The sequence below is a fragment of the Gadus macrocephalus genome, chromosome 9 (assembly GCF_031168955.1).
Source record: "Gadus macrocephalus chromosome 9, ASM3116895v1".
NCBI classification, from domain to species: Eukaryota; Metazoa; Chordata; class Actinopteri; order Gadiformes; family Gadidae; genus Gadus; species Gadus macrocephalus.
In genome coordinates, this window is record NC_082390.1 from 23,006,303 (window position 1) to 23,031,150 (window position 24,848).

The 24,848-nt window shown below is 42.7% G+C and overlaps 3 protein-coding genes across 3 annotated transcripts in view; 2 read left to right on the plus strand and 1 right to left on the minus strand.

Moving 5' to 3' along the window:
* LOC132464879 (uncharacterized) overlaps window positions 1–24,848 on the plus strand; it is a 152,471-nt gene that overhangs the window by 82,220 nt on the left and 45,403 nt on the right. The window lies entirely within an intron of this gene.
* mrpl23 (mitochondrial ribosomal protein L23) overlaps window positions 1–24,848 on the minus strand; it is an 87,189-nt gene that overhangs the window by 29,065 nt on the left and 33,276 nt on the right. The window contains exon 4 of the mRNA XM_060061528.1: window positions 1,783–1,856. Coding sequence (XP_059917511.1) covers window positions 1,783–1,856 — 74 coding nt within the window. The remainder of the gene's footprint in view (window positions 1–1,782; window positions 1,857–24,848) is intronic.
* On the plus strand, window positions 17,771–20,460 carry LOC132464871 (E3 SUMO-protein ligase ZBED1-like). Its single transcript, XM_060061505.1, has 2 exons — window positions 17,771–19,479; window positions 19,698–20,460. The coding sequence occupies exon 1, from the start codon at window positions 18,025–18,027 to the stop codon at window positions 19,072–19,074; it is 1,050 nt and encodes a 349-aa protein (XP_059917488.1). The 5' UTR covers window positions 17,771–18,024; the 3' UTR covers window positions 19,075–19,479; window positions 19,698–20,460.

Below are 24,848 nucleotides of genomic sequence, written 5' to 3' on the forward strand. Positions count from 1 at the left end.
ACTTTAAAATTCTTCCACACTGCCATGTTTGCTGCATTAAGTGTGCGCAGATTTTTTTCTCTCTGCTTGGTTTCTTGTTAACAGGTACGTTCGGCTCTTTTTTCATCGCTATGTATTGTCATGAAGTTGTTTACAAACTTACGTGCAGCTATTTTTTAATCTCTCTTTTGATGAAGCGCACCCGGCTCATTCCACAGTGGTTGCCTTTTTTATTTTTTCTCACATCATCAAAAATAGAAATGTTCGGTATTTTCTTTCGGCCTTTTTACATCTTCGGCCGAAACCGAAAATTATGTTTTGAGCCATTTTCAGTCTAACATTTTCGGTGGCCGAATTTTCGGTGCATCCCTAGATCCCAGTGAGACGGGAGGTATTCCGACTACCAAAGCAATGGGTGAGCACAGGCAGGGGTTTAAAACCATGATTAACGCAAATATTTATGTGAAGGGAGATTATGACGATTGCACTTTAATGACATGACATCGATTTGTTTCAGTTAATAGCTGAAAGCAGTTGTTGATCTACCGACGTTCTTACGCCCAGCGATGAACTCTGATTCGCTGGATCCGTCCTGACAGCTAGTTTCACATTAAAGCACGTTCTCCTGGTTGCCTTCAGGAGTGAACCCAGCAGGAACCAGCAGGTATTTTGAGTCAGCACGACATAAACAAGTGTCACAACGCTGCACACTCATCTGGCTCGAGATCAAGACCGCACTTGCCACTTAATCTTCTTCAAAGCATTCCTTTAGAAGACATGCCATTTAAATATTTGGGCTCTTGTGTGGTTTTGTTTGGCGTGTGAAAACGTCACCCCGTGGTTGGTTCCCACAGCAGGAGGTGCCAGCTGACCTGATGTTCAACCTGAACCGAGGTGTGAAGGAAACCATTGGGAGGGACCAATGTGTCTGGTGGAAACGCCACCAACGATGTTATGCACCGTTAAACAGGAACACACACACACAGAGCCCCGTACACATACACAAAAACGGGGCGAGCTGGCCAAGATAACCATACCCTAATATATGTAATAGGTCTGGCATGTAACCAACCGCGACCTTTGACATTGAGTTCAGGCAGGCTGCAGCTCCGTCAAGAGAGAGTGTGTGTGAGTGTGCGTGCACGTGCTAAGTGTATGCCTGTGTGTGTTTGTGAGGAATAGAGTGTGTGCAAGAGTTTGGTTGTCATAGCTTACAGTCACAGTATAGACCACATACGTTATGCTATGCCTGTAGTGTGCAACATTTATTTTGGCTGTAAATTGTGCAACCCAAATAAGAGATTAATGAATGTTTTTTAAATCAAGCCAGACGCTGTTTTCCCCATGGTTCTTTCTGCACTGAGGATGATTAACTTTGTTTGCTAAATTGCTCGTTTAGCTGTCACTGTCACAGTAACTGGTTATTGTGCATATCGAGCCGTTAGTGCCAGAATCCCATCTTTTACGATTCACCACTCTCCAAAAGCCCAGTGGCCATTGTGATTAAAAAATAGGTTTTGGTATGAGAGTTATGAAGATATAAACTCCGAGACTAGGCTATGGGTAAAACGATTGACTTGGTTTTTAAAAACGTATAATTCCCCTTGCTTGTAACCATGCCAGCAAGAACCAGGTTATTTAGCGCATCAGAACTCGTAATCCGACAGTTTTATAAGCAGGTTGTTCATAAAATATTTGAGTTTTTCTGTCATCTCCAACAAATATCTCCTTGAGGGTGGAACGCTTTGTACGATGAAAACAAGTCTTCTTACCAAACAAAGTGTGCGTGTGGTGTGATCTTACCAGCTGCACATAGGCCACTTTATAATCAGGCTGTTTAACCTTCTGGTTCAGATGGTTTCTCTTCTTGTTGGAACCTGTGAGAAACAGAAGAGTATCATTTCAATGGAGACCACTGTTAAGATAAAACATTTAGTGCAAGATGCAGGCGAACACTAGCCTGGTCCTACCAGACTCGGACTTCATTTCATTTGTACAGAGAGTCTGGACCTACTCAATTGACAAACGTTAACTCACTTGAAGGCGGGTGTCTGTTGAAGTTTAAAACTATTGGATCTGCCCAGTGCCACTCTGGATCTGCCATATACAATCGCTAACGTTTGGCGGGGAATCACGTTGCGTGCAGGCTGTAAACAAACCAATCACTGTGCGTGAAGATGTCCGTCAACGAGAGCTGACTTTAACATCATTGATCTCGGCGACTTCCTCTGTTCGCTGATTGGACGCAGAAAATCTAGACGGAGAAAACCCACTAACATACCGCAGACCAAGACCTAGTACTGAAGGGAAATTTAAATTGAGCTTAGGCGGGCGGAGCCAGGCTAGGCGAACACTAGATAAATACGGAGAATGGTTGATAAGAAAGCTCTCTCATAAGGAATAAAATTCACTGAACACTCAATTTATGTTTCTTTTGAAATATGTTTTATACATTAAATGTACATTTAAATGTTCAATCAACAATGCATATAAAAAGTTAAATTCAAAAAGGAAACAACACTGGACCCTGGTCCCCAAAGAAAATAAAGTAAATCAAATGGGTGGAGACTAGGGATGGGCACGAGTAGTAAATTCCAAACTCGAGTGATCGACGGAATTCCTCGAGGATCAATCGAGTACTCGTTTAATCAAATCTATTTTTAGAATGCAACGCATCTGCAGCAGGAATAGGCCTAATGATGAACGGCAATATTACCAACCAAACATGTAATGCTTATTCTCCATCAAAACAGTCAGAGTTATCAGAGTAATCATTATTTATTTTTGCAAACGTTCAAAACACATTTTTCTTACAAAAATAAATATGCGTCTCACAATTTAAATCACGTCGAACCAAGGCCTGTAACGGTTTTAAAAAAACAAATACAAAACAAGTAGCCAAACCATTGCAAATAATTTAAAGCTGCAAATTAAACGGCAGCAAATGGACTATGGAAATACTCAGCGTGGTGACCTTCTCTGCACGGCCGGGACGCGTCTTGTGGCGGTGAAAATAGCCGACACACTTGGTTGCTGCGGGTCTGCTTTCCCGAACTCACCGTTGTGTTTCAGGAGCATATGTTGCCGCATAGTACTTGTAGTACTCTGGTAGCTCGATTTCGCTTGGCATATTTTACATTTCACCTTATCATCTCCTATTTCTTTAAAGTATTTCAATTCTTCGCTGCGCTTTGCTTTAATCACCATCTCTTAACTTTTTGAATTTTGGCGTGCCTGCACACGGCACGGCACGCGCCACACAGAAATTTGATACATTTCATTTGCTTTGTGCCCACGGCATGCGTTAGTGGCGCCGCACAGAAAATGTATACATTTGCTTCAGAAAACTTTGTTTGTGTGTGTATATGCAAACTCGAGTTTGCCTGTCCACCAACCGAGTTCATTTGTAACGAGGAGTACTCGAGTAATCGATTCCTCACGCCCATCCCTAGTGCAGACTAAAGACTTTTTAGGCCAATGGTTCAATGGTAGAAGGGACTGTACCACCAGTGACCAGGCTGCTTATGATGATGGTGACTACATGGCTCTAGCAACAAACTCATACGTGGATCAGTGCACAAGAACGTAATGCGCCCTCCAGGACTATTTGTTTGGACTGTGGAAATAACCACTCCGTGAAAAAAAAGAAAACAGAAAAGTAGAATTTACGTTTCCAAATTCACTGTCTATTTCGTGAGCCTATACTTCGTTCTATTTTGATATGCCGTCTGCGGCTGCACTCTTGTCTGTCCCTGGTAAAAAGTGCTATCAAATTTGCAGCTGCATCTTTTTTTAATGGGGCCTCAACAAGTTAGGGCCATATACGTTGTGAAAATAGAATGGGATACATACTCCCCCCGACGTGATCTACCAGGAGGCAGGGTAATGGAGTAGGCTCTCCAGACTCTCACAGAGGCGGCAACAACCAAGACATAGGGTCTCCCATTGCCGTGAAATCTACAGTATCAGGGTTTGCTGTGGCCTGCTTGACCGTCTGGTTTCGGCTTATAGGTTTATGATAGAGTGAGATGGACAGGAACGTATTGGAGAGCGAGGGGTGGACATGCAGCAAAGGACCTTAGGCAGGAATGGAACCCTTAACTTTTCATGTTGAAATGGAGGATCTGTGACGTTAGATCTGTCATCGTCACATTCACGTCTGTGCCGTGTACTGTGCCGTGTGGGTACCTGTGGCCTGTACCCACAGGGAAATGGTGGACACAGTACATGCTCCTGAAAGTCTTCTTCAAGTGAGTGTTCCCAGGCACAGTGGATACCGCTAATGGCAGCTTCTAAATCCTCAGCTGCTGGAAGTCTGGTTGGAGGCTGCAAGGCCTTCTCTAAACTCTCCATCCAGTCTCGATCAGGGAGCCCATCATATTTGCGTCGGGCCTGTTCTCCACTACAAGCTCCACTCACCGCTACTGCAGTCTTCTGCCTCCTCGTCATGACTCAGCATGTTGTCTGTTGTATACAGCTCCTGTAAGAGAACACAGATCTTTGATGGTGTGAAGTTCTCCTGGAGCTGAAGCCAAAGCTCTTTCCTTCTTATGCTTCATTTGGATCGCGAATGACAACTCGTGACTTGATCTGTAATCACCATCCGTTTCTTGTATCTTGTCGTCTGGTTCAATAGACAAGTAGCCCATGCAGACTAACTCAATCAGGTAACTTGTGCCAACTGTTCTCAATGGAGCAGCTCTCCCATGGTTTACGAGCATTTTTCACATGTATGGCATTTAACGTTGAGCCATCTTGGTCCAATAGAATCTAGCATGGACCAGGTGAAGTGATCGCTCAAACCCCAGGTGTCCCACTTCATCATTAATACCTTCCAGGTTTCTGGATCTGTACTTTACAGGCAAGACTAACTAACTGGAAGCCTTCTCTTCCTCCGTCTACATATCTCCTGAAAAGGTCTCAGAGTTTGAACCGATTCCATATATTCTCAGGTCTGATGGCTCCATTTTAGCCTCTTTGAATGGGGGCTTAGTCTTTGACCCAATAAGATGGTAAATATGCTTTATGGCAGGATCTTTGTTTTAGTTCTTTGTGTACGTCTCATGTGTAAATCAGGTTAATTTAAAGGAACGGCGGGTGGGCCCACCAACAGGGACACTGCTTGGAAAGGTGGTCTGCAGGGTTCCAGTCTCATTGGGTGAACAGGCAGTGATGATGTCTTCTGAGTACTTGATGGTTTCAATCCAACACACACTGAGTTAGCCCTTCCATCTTCGGTTTTTCCTATCGAACATTTTTTTCTTCCGAGGGCTCCCGAGGGCACCTCAAGAGCAAGAGAATGCCCGTCTGCATCCTGATATCTGTAAAAGGTCATACCTGATGTCAGAGCAGTAGATTGAAAGGGCAGCTAGCCAGCAGCCGCCTATTGCATTGAGTGTTCCAGATGTCAACACATAAGCATGGGATAATTGTCAGTCTGGAGTGACATTTCATGAAATTTCTCACATAATGATCACTTTAATACTAAGTATCAAGTTTGTGTGTCGGATAGTTGTGTTCACCTTTGGAAAGCCCTCGCAAAGCAAAGGCAATGGCCCTAAGCTTTCCTTCTTTCTCTTGGTAAAATGCTTCTCCATCTCCTTGAAGGGGATCTTAAGTCTGAGTGTGTTTCACAGCAGACATGCGTTGGTTGAGTCATTGTAACAATGTTCCAGCTACATGCCATCGTGTGGCTGTCGTACTCTACCTAGGTGGCTATTACTGTCCCCCGACACAGAACACAGGATGATGTTTTTGGAAACCGTCTAACTGTAGCGCTAGTAGGACAACATGAAGCAGGTGATCCATGGTGTCATGCAGGAGAGAGCACAGATTGGGTGTTGAGATGGCTGGTTTAACCTGTGCACAACAGGTGTACAGCCTCAACCAGCCCCAGAGTCCAATAAGTATAACTCGGGCCACGTGAGGCTGCTTAAACCAGCCATCATCCAAACATACTCCACAGTCATCAACTGCACATTGACGACACCTCGGATATTGTATTCAATTTGGCCAGAATGCATCATTTCAAATCTGTAGGGATGGAAGAGTATTTTAGATTACAAGTCACTCAGCGAAGTGTACACTGACGGGAGAACACATGACATGGGGACATCAGGTTTCAAGTACGTGACCAATAGTGCTGTCATAATTACTGCGATCACACAGTGATGACTGATAGAAGGCTCAATGGCAAATTAGTTTTAGATATATTTATAATTTATCATCAGCTCCTATAAGATACTCTTTGGCCTGCTGGATGGTGGCAGGGTGGCATCCTAGCAGCTTCAATTGAGCCGCTTCATCTACTTCACTGTGAGTCAGAGTAATGTGCTGTAAATGCCTGAATCACTGAGGTCACGTCCCTGTTGGATGTTAGCCCCTCTCGTTCAACTCCAGAGCAGCAGGGTGGGGTTCATGCAGACAATGGGCTGCGATGTGGCCATATTCTCCACATTCAAATGATAACCAAGCTTCATGTTCATTAGGGCTGGGTAAAAATATCGATTCATCAATACACTGCAATTTATTTGTTCTCGATTCAATTTCGATTCAAAACTTTTTTTAAATAGATTATTTCCATAAAAAAAAAAAAAAAAAAAGAAGCATACCAAGTCATTATAATCTAGAAGCAAGTATGCCTAAATGTACATGACCTTTTACATTTGTCCATGTTATGATTATTACTTTGCTGCAAGTAATACTTTGCTGCAAGTTTAGCTCAGGAACAATACTATACAATGGTGTATTCCCCTTTTGCTAGTTAAAGCACAATGAAATGGTTAATTGATTTTTAAATGGTTATGTCATCTGCACGTATTATTGAATCGATATCGAAGCAATTGGATCAATATCGAATCAAATCGAAATCGAATCGAAAGAAGACCTAAAGAATCGAATTGAATTGAATTGTGAGGTACTTGGCAATACCCAGCCCTAATGTTCATCCATCATTTGAACACATCTGAATATTCAGCTCCCTCTTATATTCATCTCCTGGAGACCTTCCACCTCTACCTTGGGTGTTTCATTGCGTCCGAATCTGGTTCAGAGAGTGAATCAACTTCCTTGCTTCTCAGTTAACTCTTTCAGTTGCTTTCTTGCTCAGATTGGCATAAATTACATCTGGGTCCTCATCGCAAGGGGAAAGGCAATGGACTGTATACATATGAATCACAGCTTCAGCCTTTATTAGGTATTTCCACATTCAGCTAAGCTGTTGATCGCCTAACTTCCTCTGTTCTAAGGAAAAGCAAAAACTCTGAAAAGAATGGGGTGAGCCTTCTTGTGCTAAGGCTTGAGTTCGCTGATTATTGTCTGGTCTCAACAACTCCTAAAGAAGTATCTGGTAAGTTGCTTATGTGAATCTTCACCCTACATCCCGCCCTGGGCATCAGCTTTGTTTAGTAGTGTGTGTAGTTGTGCAAATAGTTAAGGGGGTTTGGCACTTAGAAATGCTGTATAAAGCTCCTCTCCATCTGCTCCAATCCCAAAGCAAAATCAAGTTTGGTGACGTGACGCCAAGAACTTTGACTATTTCACTAATAGTGCTCATCAAGCTCTCCAACATCTTCCTGACCTTCAGAGGACCTGGAACAGAGGAGTCATTCAACAGCAGTTCTGCTTGAGTCCTCTAAGCGTCATCATCAACCACTTCCTGTGTAGGTAGGGGTTTTGCATTGACTGGCATATGAGGAGTGAGGCTTAGTTCTTATAATACGTGGGTTTGTCTGAAAGAGTTCAGTCTGCAGCGTTTGAATTGAGCTGGTTATGCTGAGACCACAGCTTGTTTCAGTCCAGATGTCTCAGAGTTAGCCCCACATCAGGGCTAGGTATTGTGCCCAGGCAGTCTGGATCAACACTGTCATCTTTATAGTGACCCAGTGTTTGGTCTACTTCATCTGCTTCACACTTTTCACTATATCCCCATGCATCTTAAAGTAATCAGATATATCCACTGTATAACAGGTGCAATACTTCATGGTGAATTATTATTGCTTTAAACCATGGTCTTGGGGAATACTCGATTCTGATTGGCTGCAGGGTGTCCATTAATCCCTGATATATGGACACCTACTAAGTAGTTCCAGTCAAATTGACTGTTCAGCCTTCAAAACGAGAGCTGGTTAATTGTGAAAAATGCATTACACTGTAATCAGAAAACTGGGTTATATGCTAGACCCTATAGTATCTGTGGTATAAAGGCTGGGACGAATTCCAAATTATAAATATGTCAGTATCCGACTAGTCCAACAGAAAACTCTGTCAGCTGCTGCTGCAGACGGTGTGCAGACGGGCTCGGAGTCGGCACCACGTGCATCAAGGGTCATTCAAAGCAGCGGTAGTAATCTCACAACCGGACGGTGTAGAAAGTCCCGTCAGTTAAAAATAGTAATCCAGTTTTTAAATCCATGTTAAAATCGGCAGGCTATAGAGCTAGTTAGCTACAAAAAGTAGCAAAGAGTGTCAAATGTCATGTGTTCAGGTCGGCTCAGTAATTTGATTGTTGTGTTCAAATGCAACACAAAAAAATGAAGAAATTTGAGATTTAGGCGAAGACTTGTTTTCCCAGCAATATAAAATAGATAGGAATTTTGACCTGTTTAGCATCATATATTGAACTATGATCATCTTATCAGCAATTAAAGCAATAACACAAGTTATATTTCAACAATCCCCTGTCATCTGAGAGAAATTAAGATGATTTAATTAATTTTTAACCGTTAGTATTTAACGGTTAAAGATCTTATCGGTTGACCGGTTAACCATGGACATCCCTTATATACGGTATATACAGTGGGGAGAACAAGTATTTGATACACGGCCGATTTTGAAGGTTTTCCCACTTACAAAGCATGTAGAGGTCTGTAATTTACATCATATGTACACTTCAACTGTGAGAGAAGGAATCAAAAAAATCCAGAAAATCACTTTGTATGATTTTTAAGTAATTAATTTGCATTTTATTGCATGACACAAGTATTTGAACACCTACCAACCAGTAAGAATTCCGGCTCTCACAGACCTGTTAGTTATTCTTGAAGAAGCCCTCCTGTTCTCCACTCATTGCCTGTATTAACTGCACCTTTTTGAACTTGTTACCTGTATAAAAGACACCTGTCCACACACTCAATCAATCAGACTCCAACCTCTCCACAATGGCCAAGACTAGAGAGCTGTGTAAGGGCATCAGGGATAGACCTGCACAAGGCTGGGATGGGCTACAGGACAATAGGCAAGCAGCTTGGTGAGAAGGCAACAACTGTTGGCGCAATTAGAAAATTATTAGAAAATGGAAGAAGTTCAAGATGACGGTCAATCTCCCTCGGTCTGGGGCTCCATGCAAGATCTCACCTCGTGGGGCATCAATGATCATGAGGAAGGTGAGGGATCAGCCCAGAACTACACAGCAGGACCTGGTCAATGACCTGAAGAGAGCTGGAACCACAGTCTCAAAGAAAACCATTAGTAACACACGCCGTCATGGTTTAAAATCCTGCAGCGCACGCAAGGTCCCCCTGCTCAAGCCAGCGCATGTCCAGGCTCGGCTGAAGTTTGCCAATGACCATCTGGATGACCAAGAGGAGGAATGGAAGGTCATTTGGTCTGATGAGACAAAAATAGAGCTTTTTGGTCCAAACTCCACTCGCCGTGCTTGGAGAAAGAAGAAGGATGAGTACAACCCCAAGAACACCATCCCAACCGTGAAGCATGGAGGTGGAAACATCATTCTTTGGGGTTGCTTTTCTGCAAAGGGGACAGGACGACTGCACCGTATTGCGGGGAGGATCGATAATAATAATAATACATTTAATTTAGAGGCGCCTTTCAAGACACCCAAGGTCACCTTACAGAGCATATAGTCATCATAAATTTTTTAAAAAACAAGACATTGTGGAAAAATAAATAAATAAATAAACATAAGCAATAAGAAATAAATAAAACAAAAACAAGACAAAACAAAACAAAAAAACAATCAAAACAGTGATCAGTTAGACGTTGTGTGCGAGTTTGAACAGGTGAGTTTTGAGTTGTGACTTGGTGGGGTTGTAATGGTGTCTGACTGTTTTATGTGTGGGGGGAGGGAGTTCCAGAGCCTGGGTGCTGAACAGCTGAATGACCGGGCACCCATTGTAGTGAGTCGTGATGTGGGCCATGTATCGCAAGATCTTGGCAACAACCTCCTTCCCTCAGTAAGAGCATTGAAGATGGGTCGTGGTTGGGTCTTCCAGCATGACAACGACCCGAAACACAAAGCCAGGGCAACTAAGGAGTGGCTCCGTAAGAAGCATCTCAAGGTCCTGGAGTGGCCTAGCCAGTCTCCAGACCTGAAACCAATCGAACATCTTTGGAGGGAGCTGAAAGTCTGTATCGCCCAGCGAGAGCCCCGAAACCTGAAGGATCTGGAAAAGGTCTGCATGGAGGAGTGGGCCAAAATCCCTGCTGCAGTGTGTGCAAACTAGGGCTGGCCCGAATTATTCGAATATTCGAATACTCGTTCGGAAAATTAGTATTCGAAGCTTCAATCAGTATTCGGAGCTTCGTTTTTTTGTTTTTTTTACGTATGTGACGTTACCAGAGCGAGGGAGGCAAACTATAAGCGTCAGCGACACCAAGCAGAGAAGCGAGAGAGGTGGAGGAAGAATAGATATCTTGTTTCCCTTTACTTTATAACACAACATTAGCGGGATCTCTGGAGGAAAAGTAATACTTAAAACCTTAGCTTAATTGTTTGTTTACGTTCGCTGTACAGCGCCGCGCCAATCAACTGTGACTGGCTTGCTGCAGAGCGTGAGCGTCTTGGGAATACCCGGTCAATATAATGGATATAATATGGACACATAAGACAATCAATATTCGGTATTTGTTATGGATTTATTGTACAAATTCCCTGAAAAGATGCACGTTCCAGGATGAATTGAAATGCTCCCGTAAGGGCTGAGATGGCAGAGAACAGCTGATTTGGAACGGAGCAACAGCTGTTCGCTTTCACGGGGAAAAACTAAGGAACTTCAACCTACTTAGGCCTACTAATTAACGTTCAAAAGCTATTAAATCTTCAACAAAATATGCAGATACTGTCAAAATCGGTTCCAGGGAGTATATAGGGATTATTAATGTTGTTTTTGATGGTGTTTTTTTCTGGAACGAGCATTCTAATATTCGCTCGGAAAAACCAACGAGTATTCCAAGCCTGAAAAATGGCATTAGGGCCAGCCCTAGTGCAAACCTGGTCAAGAACTACAGGAATCGTATGATCTCTGTAATTGCAAACAAAGGTTTCTGTACCAAATATTAAGTTCTGCCTTTCTGATGTATCAAATACTTATGTCATGCAATAAAATGCAAATTAATTACTTAAAAATCATACAATGAGATTTTCTGGATTTTTGTTTTAGATTCCGTCACTCACAGTTGAAGAGTACCTATGATAAAAATTACAGACCCCTACATGCTTTGTAAGCGGGAAAACCTGCAAAATCGGCAGTGTATCAAATACTTGTTTCCCCGATTGTATATAAATGTATATCATATATTGCATGTTTTTGTGTGTTATCCCAGTTATGTTTTTTTATTTTTTTATCATTTAATATTACTTTTAATAGTTCCGGGATGTTGGAGCAGTAACCTGGTGTTTTTACACTTCAGTCTGCACTGTGAATTTGAAGTAATGTTCAGCTTTTGAATAAAGATGCGGCAATTACAAATGTTTCTTTTTTTATCCGATTCATTGTTTAATCGAAAAAATAATTTGACAGATTAATCGATTATTAAAATAATCGTTAATTGCAGCCCTAGTTGAAAGTATAGACAGTCGCGATTCCCATTGAAACGAATGGCGCGGTGATGAGTCTTCCAAATGAGAGCTGGTAAATTGGCAAGTAAGTTTGTGTACTTGGGCCAATTATTTTTTTTCAGCCAGTAGGTGGCGGGCCAGAACATTATCAAAGGCTAGTTCAAGGAATTGATTGATGAAAATGCATCTGGAATTTGCGACGCAGGCCCATCAGCTTGCTTAGTCATATGCCTACCACACGCTAGATGACTATATGTAGGCCTACATGTAAACAAGTGTATGCCCTAATCATGTACATTTCATGTCTGATCAAGTTATAACCTGCCAACGCGATTGTGATTATTTAAGTAAAAAATAAAAAATAAGTTAATTCATAATGTAGCATAACGGGGGACATAGATATAGAAGATAAAATGAAAGAGTTGCGCAGTTGTCAGCCTGGTTCTCCAGCGGAGTCTGCCAGGTAAAAGTGTCCGTAAGTGTCTCATTGTATGCAAAGGCCACGCGTAAAGCCGCTCCTCCTTGCCTTTCTATGCCGGAGAGAGCAGCAGTGCGCACCTAAAAAAGCAGCCAACCACTCCTAAAACACAACACACACACACACACACACACACACACACACACACACACACACACACACACACACACACACACACACACACACACACACACACACACACACACACACACACACACACACACACACACACACACACACAGGCGCCACGGCGGGTGCGGATTGACTGCGCGCACACACAAACAGACACTCACACTCAAAGAGGTCATGGTGACAATTTTGGAGGAGTTGGCTACGGACAAGTCCATGGATGGTATCAATGCTTCAGTCAAACAGGTGCCCCTTTCAGCCAGGTCTGCAACTCACCGCATAGACGCACTGTCGGATGATGTGCTTGCGGTGATTGTTAATGGCCTGAGTCAGCCCAGTTACTTTTCCTTAGAGATCGATGAAAGCACTGACAACACAGATGTAGCCCAGATGTGCGTCTATGTTCGATATTTTGATAGGAAGGAGTTCCGGCTAGAGCTGCTTTCTCTTGTCCTATTAGAAGGGTGCACCACTGGGGACATTATATTCACAAAGCTGGATGAATTGTTTAGGCTGCATTCACTATCATTTGATAATGTAAATCTAATGGTGACAGACGGTGCTACTTCAATGGTGGGAAAAAACAGAGGACTGGTGAGCAGAGTAAAGGAAATCACCCCCCAGATGCATGCACTGCATTGCCTCATTCACCAGAGTGTCTTATGCGCCAGGCTCAGCGGTGAGCTGAAGGGGGTTATGGATAAAGTTATGCGTGTCATTCATCTTATCAGGGGCACATCAAGCACCCAGCATTGACTTTTCAGCCAACTTGTTGCTGAGTGAGAAGAGGCCCCATACGACGACTTGCTGCTACACAACGACGTGCGCTGGTTGAGTAAAGGCAAGGCGTTGGAGCGCTTCTGTGCGCTAGTGAATGAAGTCCAAGCATTCCTTCAGTTGAGCAAGAACAGCGCAGCATCCAACCACCTTGCCCATCTGGATGACAAAAAGTTCCTGTCCAATGTAGCTTTTTTAGCTGATGTATTTGGCCACTTAAACATGCTTATTCTGCAGCAACAGGGTAGAGGCCGGAACATAGTGGACATGGTTGAAAAGCTGCAGTCATTCACGCGGAAGCTGAAGATGTTGGAGTCCGATCTATCAACTGGCAGGCTCCTACATTTTGCTACACTGAAAACACCGTTACCGGGACAAGTGACAGAGCTGCAGTGACATCAAGCAGCTACGGGCCAACTTCACTTCAAGGTTTGGAGATTGCTCTTTCCCGAAGGAAATCATAGCCTTTGCCCGTGTCCCTCTCACTGTCCGATCAAGTGCAGACTTCTCCTCCCTGACGAAAAAAAACCTCCCCTCGTTGGATCAGGCTGCATTTGAGATGGAGTTAATTGATTTACAAACAAGCTCCTTGGTTGGTGATGCGCTCAGAAGTGCGGAGTCTGTGAGTACCTTTTGTTTGTCCTGCTCGGAGGAGTCAAGAGACTCGCGTTTTACGTGCTTACAATGCTTTCTTCCACCTACACGTGCGAGTCGACCTTCTCCTCCATGAAGGCAATCAAGACGCACATGAGAAATAGATTGCACAAAAACCTTGAGAACTGCCTGCGGATAAAATGATTGTCCATATCGCCCGACAAAAGAAATCGTGACCAATGGGAAATGCAACTTTTCACATTAGGTGAAAAACCGAGGCAGGTCCGTCCCAAACCAAACGCAAAACGAAACCGGAAACCACGACAACCCGCCTAAAAAAGTTTCCTCTGTCGTTTTAGGAGCATAGGCCAGTATGCCGGGCATCTCCCCTTTGTTGCATCAATGTGTTTGCGTTGTTTTCTTCAATATTGTTAACATGTGTGGGCCGTTTTGACTCTTATAAATGAAGGTTTAACTGTCTTCAATAAATGAAAAACTGCAAAAGCCATTTTTGGTATTGGACAAGAATTTCCATTCCGTTGCATCCCTAGTAGATTATTAATATTTAGGTCTGGCAGTTCGACATTGTAAAAAAAATAATATATATACATATATATAATAATCTGAAAAATCTGGCGTGCCAGATATTATGTCTGGCGGGCAGGTTATGGCCCGCCGCCAGTTGCCAACCCCTGCCCTAGAGTATCTGTGATATAAAGGCTGGGACGAATTTCGAATTATAAATATGTACAATGCACAACGTTAGCGTCGTATCTAAGGTCCGTCCTATTTACTGGAGGAGTGCACATTGTTTCCGTTGCATAAGAACCTAACCTAACCTAGTGACTATATGCTCTGTAAGGTGACCTTGGGTGTCTTGAAAGGCGCCTCTAAATTAAATGTATTATTATTTTATTATTAGGTATTAGTCAAACCCTCAGGCGTTACCAGGGGAACGAAATTATGGCTTGTGAAATACTTTATATTTGGATTGTAAAACACATGAAAATAAATAAATTAAGTCTTAATTTGCTTTCTTTGGCAAATGACAATGGTATAAGCGGGATATTGCCCTTCGAGTTGTCGAATATCAGGAATTAATGGACTTCGCGGAGACAACCTTTCTCCGCTGCGCGTCGGATGTTTCTAAGGCCTCCGCGTCATCCATTAATTCCTGATAATGGACACCTCGTCGGGCGTATCCCTTACTTGATGTGCTACGAATAAGTGCTGCATGAATAATAGAATCACAATCGCAATTGCGATATCAGCATATGCGATTGTATAACCACAAAAGGCTGCGATTTAATTTGAAAATATATATATATATATAAACTTAGCACAAAAAGTAAGGAAATTTGTGTTTGGTTGATTATTTCTTTGTGGTAACAATCCTTTTTGGCAATAAATCTTATACCGTTGGAAAGCCTGTATAGTTCCCTTTCAAATAGTGCCCTTGTGAGGAACATGCGCTTGTGGGATGAGCAGCAGAGCTGAGTATGTGGGTTGCGCCCATGAAAAATTTGGCAAATCTTCTCTGCCAATGCCAAACAGCTTCTTCTGCCATTGACTCATTTGGTGTTTGGTGGATTGGATGATTGAAGTTTGAAGAAATAAGACATATTGCCAATTAAACAATATATTAATTTCACAAACAGGAGCCTCAGTAGCGTGTGGAAGAACCATACACAGCCACAACAGCCTGGCACCTCCTCCTCATGCTGGTCACCAGCCTGGTCACACACTGCTGTTGGATGGCATCCCATTCTTCAACCAGCATTTGTCGCAAGTCAGACAACGTGGTTGTGATGGTCACTCTGGTACGAGCAGCACGCCCAAGCTAATCCCATAAATTTTCAATGGGGTTGGGGTCAGGACTGCTAGCAGGCCATTCCATCCTCTCCACTCCCACATTCTGGAGGTAGTCTCTGATAAACCCCACCCTGTGGGGGCGAGCCTTGTCACCTTTGAGGATAGAGTTCGGTCCCAGACAGTGGAGATATGGGATTGCCACTGGTTGCAGAATCTCATCTCTATATCTCTCTGCATTGAGATTGCCTCCAATGATGACAAGCCTCATTTTTCCAGTGAGGGAGATAACACCCCACACCATCACACTGCCTCCACCAAAAGATGTTATTCTATCGGTGCAGCAATCAGCATAGCGTTCTCTGCGTCTTCTCCCCACTTTGACCCTACGATCCAACTGCCGTAGGCAGAATCTGGACTCATCACTGAACATAACGTTCCTCCACATGTTCAGGTTCCAGTGCACGTGTTGCCGACACCAGCGCAAACGGGCCTGTAAAGGGCAGTAATGGCTAGGGATGGGAATTGATACGAATTTCACGATTCCGATTCTGCTTATCGATCTGATTCCTTATCGATTCTCTTTGGGTGAGAAAATAAGTACAAATGTGTTTGTTTGTATTAAATCTCAATCAATTGGTCCAGACAAAAAAATATATGTTTGGTTTTTTTAAGCCCAAATGCCATCATTGTGTGCCATAAAACTACAGTCAAGTAAGAGCTTGTGCCTTTTGGAATACTAACGGTGCTCATTTGCATTCAACTTGTAACAAAATTCAACTGACATAAACAAAATAAATAAGCGACATTCCTGCAAATGAATTGCATGCTGTGTAGCCAAATGTTTCAGCATATTGGAGGTAGTTCCCCCCTTTGATGAAATGGAAACTTTACAATTGTTGCAAGTGGCAATATTGTCGTCTATTCGCGTGTGTTTTGTCACGCCACAAATCATAATCTGTCGCTGTGCAAGTTTTGTCGAATTTGTCGCACCACAACAAGATAACCACCATTGCATGTCTTCACCTTTTGTGGAAGAGGGAGAGACTTCAGAGGACCTGACGCAGTCTATTCATAATATTGACCACATTGGAAGAGGCAGTGAATGAAGCATTGATGAGACCGGAAAAAAGACCGGAAACCATAGCAACGCCGGTAAACAAACCCGAGAAGCCCAATCCCTATGAGAGCTCCCCACGCTACGGCCATCCGGAGGCGCACAGAGCTGTTGGCCGTGATATTATATATACAATTATATTATATTATATTATATTATATACTATTATATATTGAGCTCCAGGAGTCGCAAACGGCAACAATCACTTTCTCCTCCATGCTGCAGTTCACCCCGGACTGCACTGCACTGAGTTTGATGGTTGAACGCTGATTGACTGTTACGTAACACATGTCACTCACTGGTCATGCTGTTGAAAGCTGATTGGCTGTCATCACGCGAAATTCGCGTCAAAGTTGAAATATTTAAACTTGAGCAAATTTGTCGCGGCACAAATCCTCGTGAACTCGCTCGCCTGTGCACGGCGAAAGTGTGGCGCGACAAGTAAACATGGCGCCGCCGAGGAAGAAGGGCACTGTGCGTTCACACCAAACGCGACAGGGCGACAAGATCCCATACAAAGTGAACGTAGACGCGTATTTCGCGAGAGAAATCCGGCGACAAGTTCTGATTTGTCGCGCCACACTATCGCCGTGCACAGGCGAGCGCGTTCACCAGGATTTGTGCCGCGACAAATTCGCTCGAGGTGAAATATTTCATCTTTGACGCGAATTTCGCGTGATGACAGCCAATCAGCGTTCAACAGCGTGGCCACTGAGTGACATGTGTTACGTAACAGCCAATCAGCGTTCAAACATCAAATTCAGTGCAGTGCAGTCCGGGGTGACCTGCAGCATGGAGGAGAAAGTGATTGTTGCCGTTTGCGACTCCCGGAGCTCTATCTATAATAGTATATGATATAATATAATTGTATATATAATATCATGGCCAAAAGCTCTGTGCGCCTCCGGATGGCTGTAGCGTGGGGAGGTCATAGGGATTGGGCTTCTCGGGGTATGTTTACCGGCGTTGCTATGGTTTCCGGTCTTGTGTGTTCCAACGGTTTATTAGGTAGGCCCATCTAATAAATCACTGTCTAATCAATACTTCATTCACTGCCTCTTCCGTGGTCATTACAATATTATGAATAGTGGTGGGGGAAAAAATCGATTCACTTCAGTATCGCGATATTTTGCGTTCGCAATTATATCGATACAGTAGCGCAAAGTATTGCGATATTTAATTATATAATTATGTGTTTTACTTTCGGGTTTTCTCTGACTTTACTCTGATAATATTACATTTCCATATTACAACCACAAGGTGGCGCTTGTTGCGGTGCTTTGATGACGTGCATTCAACAACAAATTAGGTGGTGCTTTGTTACCTTGCATTCAACAAATTTAAATGAAAATGGCTTCACCATCTCAACCGATTGTACACGAAGCTCCGTCTTCTTTTAAGTCGAAAGTGTGGCTACATTTCGTTTTTTATCGAAAATGTAATACTAGTCAAGACCTTGACATGCAGTTTGCCATCTGCAAAGAGTGCCGGATGAAAATTAAGTATTGTGGGAATACGACGAATTTGAGAGTGCATCTCACAAGGCACCATTTAGAGTTAGCGATAGCGACCCCTGAGGAACGACCCAAAGTTGTCCTACCCGCAAATCAACGCACCTTGGACCAAACTAAAGTGATAAAGTTACCTCAAAACTCCGAAAGGGCAAAGAAAATCACTGAGGCAATAGCCTACTTCATCCCCAAAGACTTACAGCCTTACAGTGTGGTGGAGAATGAAGGTTTCCAGAATCTGCTAGGCATACTGGAGCCCAGGTATGTGATCCCCTCACGTAAATATTTTACCGACACTGCCATCCCCAAACTCTACAGCGAAGTCAAAGAGGAGGTAAATGGAACTTTAAGTTTAGCCGAAGGAGTTGCTATAACTTGTGACGGTTGGTCATCAAGAGCTACTGAATCCTACATGATCATAATGGCGCATCACATCACGGATGAATGGCAGCTTTTAGCTCATGTTCTTCAAACCAGGGCGATGCATGAGAGTCATACCGGGGCTAATGTGGCTGAGGTGCTGAAAACGTCAACCGAAGAGTGGGGCATCTCTAACAAGCCGATTGTTTTGGTAACGGACAATGCGTCCAACATGGTAGTGGCTGCGCAGGTCGGGGGCTACCTTCACGTGAAATGTTTTGCCCATACCCTCAACCTCGCCTCACAGCGCGCACTTAAGCTGCCTGCTGTCGCTAGGTTACTGGGAAGAGTCCGGAGAATAACGACTTTTTTCCACCGCAGTACAATCGCCAACTCCATGTTGGAACAAAAACAAAAGCTCCTGGACCTCCCCACTCACAAGCTTAAGACCGATGTTGTGACCCGTTGGAACAGTGGCTACGAAATGCTTCAGCGTTTCTTGGAACAACAACCAGCGATCTGAGCTGCTCTGTTGTCCTCTGACGTCAGGCGGTCAGGAAGTGATATTTGCACCCTCAACGAAAATGACATTACAGACGCTGAGGACATAATACAGGCACTTCGACCGATGTTTGTAGCCACGAAAATAGTTTCAGAGGAGAAGAATCCCACTTTGTCCATCATTGCTCCAGTGCATGCAAAGCTGCTAAATGACACACATCAGGCAATGGGGGACAAACCAATTGTGAGGGACATCAAACAGGCAATAAATCAAGATCTGCAGAAGAGATATAGCACTGTTGAGGAGAAAAACACCCTCCACACAGCATCGGCCCTGGATCCACGATTTAAGTCACTGCCTTTCCTGACCACAGATGACATCAGTGCCACATATTCCAAACTGGTTGTGGAGGCAGCCAGCCTTCAGGTAGGCTTTAATGAACTACTAGTTTATTATTTAGTTATTATTTTAAAATATCATAAAGGAGTTTACAAATTATTTATTATTTATTTATTAAAACCAAGCCTATGTTCATCTGGCTACTTTGGGTTATTTTCTTACATCTGTTTTAATTGCATTGAGCATTCCACAGCTATTCCAAACCTGAGATGTTTTTTCTTTTAACATCAAATGTTTCTCTACAGCCCACTATTAGGCAAGAAGAGACCAGCAGTGCCTCTGGAATAGAAATGGATGGACAGGATCTTGAGGTGCTTGAAGAGCCACAACCTAAAAGAAGATCTGGGCTAGCTGATTTACTGGGAGAAACATTTTCTACCACAGCCCCACTAAAGTCAGCATTTTCCCAAGCTGAAGAGGAAGTGAAGAGATACCAGGAGGCTTCTCCACTGCCACTTGAAGAAAACCCTCTCAACTGGTGGAAAGCTCATGAGAAAATGTATCCTTTCCTGGCCAAACTCGCCAAAAGATACCTGAGCATTCCAGGCACAAGTGTGTCTGCTGAAAGGGTGTTCTCCACTGCAGGGGATATAGTCACAGCCCAGAGGAGCACTTTAACATCTGAGCATGTTGACCAACTGCTTTTTCTGAGCAAAAATGCAAACATTCCAAAATGAATTTAACATTTTGGTTCATGACCTTGCAGCCAACTAGACTGGACTCTAGCAGTTCACATTTTTGTTTATTTTTCTCAAGTTGATTGAAGCACTGAGTTACTCTTATTTATATGAGTATTCTAAGGTTTGTTACTCTATTAAGTCTGCTTTGTGTTACTCTATTGTATTTAAATAATTTTAATTTATGTGCTGGGAGCTCAGCGTTCATGTGAGAGGTCACCTATTCCGAAATAATTACAACGGTCCTGTGTCCTGAATGTTCAAGGACAAAGTTTTGCACTACCCTTCTAAGTTTTTGCACTGTTGTTCACATAATTAAATGTGCCATTTGAAGTGAGTTGAGCAGTCTTTTTTTCCTCTTTTCTTGTAATGTCTTTGAATAATATGGGGAACATGAATCGCAATATATCACAGAATCGAATCGCAATACTTGCTGCATCGCAATATATTGAGAATCGCAATAATATTGAATCGTGGCCCAAATATCGCAATAATATCGAATCGTCAAATTTTTGCCAATGAATAGACTGCGTCGCGTCCTCCGACGTCTCTCCCTCTTCCACAAAAGGTAAAGACATGCAATTGTGGTTATCTTGTTGTGGCGCGACAAATTCGACAAAATTTGCACAGCGACAGTCGACAGATTATGATTTGTGGCGCGACAAAACTTCGGCGACAACACGAACGGGCGACAAATGTTGCGTTTGGTGTGAACGCACAGTGTTCCCTTCTCTCGCTCTTTCCTGTGGCTCTCTGCCTCACAGACTCATATGCATTAAACACACTCACTCCCCCCGCCCGTTGCGAGTCCGCGAGATTCTCATGGACGCGCGTGTGTGACATAGTCTGGAAGGCGCGCTGCTGTAGGTGTGTGTACCTCCGACCGGCGAGTGAGAACATCAAGAGAGAGAAAAAAGGATGGAAACGGAGGATTTGGTTTCGAAAAAAAATAGCAATGGATCCGTCGTTGGCAGTGAATATCAAATCATTATTATTCAAACCGTTAATAAATAATTAACGGTTTGAATAAATGCTGTGTTGGTAAATCTAACTTGCTGTGATTTTCCTTTTCTTATTTGTAAGTTCTAAATTGTTCCAATAGAAAGCACTAATGAGTTTAAACTAGGGATGGGCACGAGTAGTAAATTCAAAACTCGAGTGATCGGAGGAATTCCTCGAGGATCAATCGAGTACTCGTTTAAACAAATCTATTTTTAGAATGCAACGCATCTGCAGCAGGAATAGGCCTAATGATGAACGGCAATATTACCAACCAAACATGCAATGCTTATTCTCCATCAAAACAGTCAGAGTTATCAGAGTATTCATTATTTATTTTTGCAAACGTTCAAAACACATTTTCCTTACAAAAATAAATATGCGTCTCACAATTTAAATCACGTCGAACCAAGGCCTGTAACGGTTTAAAATAAACTAAAACGAAACAAGTAGCCTAACCATTGCAAATAATTAAAAGCTGCAAATAAAACGGCAGTAAATGGACTATGGAAATACTCAGCGTTGTGATCTTCTCTACACGGCAGGGATTACAGCTGCGTCTTGCGGCGGTGAAAATAGCCGGCATACTTGGTTGCTGCGGGTCTGCTTTCCCGAACTCACCATTGTGTTTCAGGAGCATATGTTGCCGCATAGTACTTGTAGTATTCTGGTAGCTCGATTTCGCTTGGCATATTTTACATTTCACCTTATGATCTCCTATTACTTTAAAGTATTTCAATTCTTTGCTGCGCTTTGCTTTAACCTCAATCTCTTAACTTTTTGAATTCTGGCGTGCCTGCACACGGCACGGCACCCGCCACACAGAAATTTGATACATTTCATTTGCTTTGTGCCCACGGCATGCGTTAGTGGTGCCGCACAGAAAATTGATACATTTGCTTCAGAAAACTTTGTGTGTGTATATGCAAACTCGAGTTTGCCTGTCCACCAACCGAGTTCATTTGTAACCAGGAGTACTCGAGTAATCGATTCCTCACGCCCATCCCTAGTTTAAACAATATGTTGTTTCATGTAATCGACATGCAGACTAAAGGTGCGGCCACACCAGACGCGTATCTCGCGTACTTTTTACGCGAGATACGCGCGTAAAATGTTGCTTGACCATTTTGTGTCAAAAATGGTCACATACGCGCAATACGCGCAATACGCCACACAACCCACACACACCGATAGCTGAAGCCAAGCAAAATACACACACACATTATTCACTGATCTTACCAGGAACGCCAATATCCTCTGCCACGTCGACCCACGCCCTCTCTGTTTTGTTCCTGTCCCTGTACGACACCATCGTGGTGTCGTACAGGACAGGACGGCCGCACACGGCGACGATGAGATTTTGATCCACCTCCATTTCTGTTTGTGTAGTCTGTAGTGTTGATCAGCAGAGAAATAGTCCGCCAAGACGTTGAGGTTGCTTAGTAACCAGAGACTCTGTCCATGCAAGTGAACGGAGCGTTCCCTCTTCGTCATAACTATCAAACCAAACATCCTTCACATTCACCGAGCGAACATTATGAAAGTAAAATGCACATTTCTCGCTAGAAATGTTTCCATAAAAGCATTTAATGGCGTAACTATGTTACTATTTCCACACAGAATGAAGAAATATGTCGGCCGTATGCTTCTGTCCAAGCTCACTACTCTCTGCCAGTGACGTCGGGTCAAGCTCAACGCTGATTGGGCAATACGGCTAATCGTCATGCGTATGAGCGTAAAATGTTAAATTTTTTGAACTCTTGAAATGTACGCGATATACGCGCGTATAGCTCGTAAATATACGCGCCTCATACGCGCGTACAATGTTGCTTATACGCGTATTACGCATAATACGCGTAATACGCGCATAAACCAATGGTTCCCTATGGAAAAAATGGCGATTTCATACGCGAAGTACGCGAGATACGCGTTTGGTGTGGCCGCACCTTTATGTTTCAGGAATACTAGAATTATTACTGACGTAACATTATGCCAGACATGGTTGAATCGAGCATTTATGATGTGTGCTCTAGAGGAGATTCAAAATATATCGAGATATATATCGTGTATCGAGATATAGTAAAAAAATATCGAGATATTCATTTTGGCCCATATCGCCCAGCCCTAAATTGGGCACCTGATTGGCAGCACCTGGGGGTACCAGAAGCTCAAAACAAGTGTCAATAGAAACAGCAAAACACCCTGTTTGGCAATGGCTGAAAAGATTTGGCAAATTTTTCATGGGCGGAACCCACATATTCAGCGCTGCTGCTCATCCCACAAATGCATTTTCCTTGGAAATGAGGCACCATTTGAAAGGGAACTAAACAGGCTATCCAACGGTATAAGATTTATTGCCAAAAAGCATTTTTTGTTACCACAGAGAAATAATCTATCAAACACAAATTTCCTTACTTTTTGTGCTATGTTTATATATATATATATATTTTATTTGTATTTCCTTATTTATTAAAAAAAAATATATTTACTTTTACTATTGAGGAAATCTAACAAGTTTGTACTGCAGAAATGCCTTTATTAAGATATTTATTTTTTATTTATTTAATTTTGTAAAATATTGTTATTTTGAAAACAGTACTGTACACAGTTTATAGTTTTTGTATTTTTTTATAATAGCTTAAGTTTGTATGTTTGAGTTGAGAAATAAACATTTAAAAATGATCAGTAATCTGTGTGCATTTTCCTTGATAACCAAGCAAGTAGACTCATGACAATTTGTTTATTATATCGCAATAGCAATATTGTCCACTATAGTGGCAATTTGACTTTTTCACCAAATCGTACAGCACTACTACCAATCAAACACTAACAATGTTTAAAAAAAACGATCCACCAGATGTTTCTTGGACAACACAAACAATATGCCCAAAGCACCGCAAAACAATATTGGAATTTCAGTTGTATATTTGATGCAAAACCAATAAAGTTGTGGACAAAAGCTAACCATCATCTAATCATTGTTGATAACTATCGTATAAGAAGAATGAACCACCATCCTAAAGTAATGTTTCATGGGGTAGGCGATGCATTGAATTCCATTGATTGGTTTTGATGATTTATTCCTTGCATATCAATGCTATGCTATGTCCCCTTGTCCTCACAGCCTCCATTGTACGTGTGCTGTCTAATCAAATCCTTACCTCCCCCTAAATTAAAACCTTTATTCGAAAACTACAAATACATTTCAGATGTGCGCAGTTAAGTTAAGTGATGATTTATAAGCTAGGGCTTGCCCGAATTATTCGAATATTCGAATACTCGTTCGGAAAATTTGTATTCGAAGCTTAAATCAGTATTCGGAGCTTCGTTTTTTTTTGTTTTTTTCACGTACGTGACGTTACCAGAGCAAGGGAGGCAAACTATAAGCGTCAGCGACACCAAGCAGAGAAGCGAGAGAGGTGGAGGAAGAATAGATATCTTGTTTCCCTTTACTTTATAACACAACATTAGCGGGATCTCTGGAGGAAAAGTAATACTTAAAACCTTAGCTTAGTTGTTTGTTTACGTTCGCTGTACAGCGCCGCGCCAATCAACTGTGACTGGCTTGCTGCAGAGCGTGAGCGTCTTGGGAATACCCGGTCAATATAATGGATATAATATGGACACATAAGACAATCAATATTCGGTATTTGTTATGGATTTATTCCCTGAAAAGATGCACGTTCCAGGATGAATTGAAAAGCTCTCGTAAGGGCTGAG

Coding starts and splice junctions, on each gene's coding strand:
- LOC132464871 (XM_060061505.1), top strand. CDS start 18,025: ATGAAAATGGCTTCACCATCTCAACCGATTGTACACGAAGCTCCGTCT.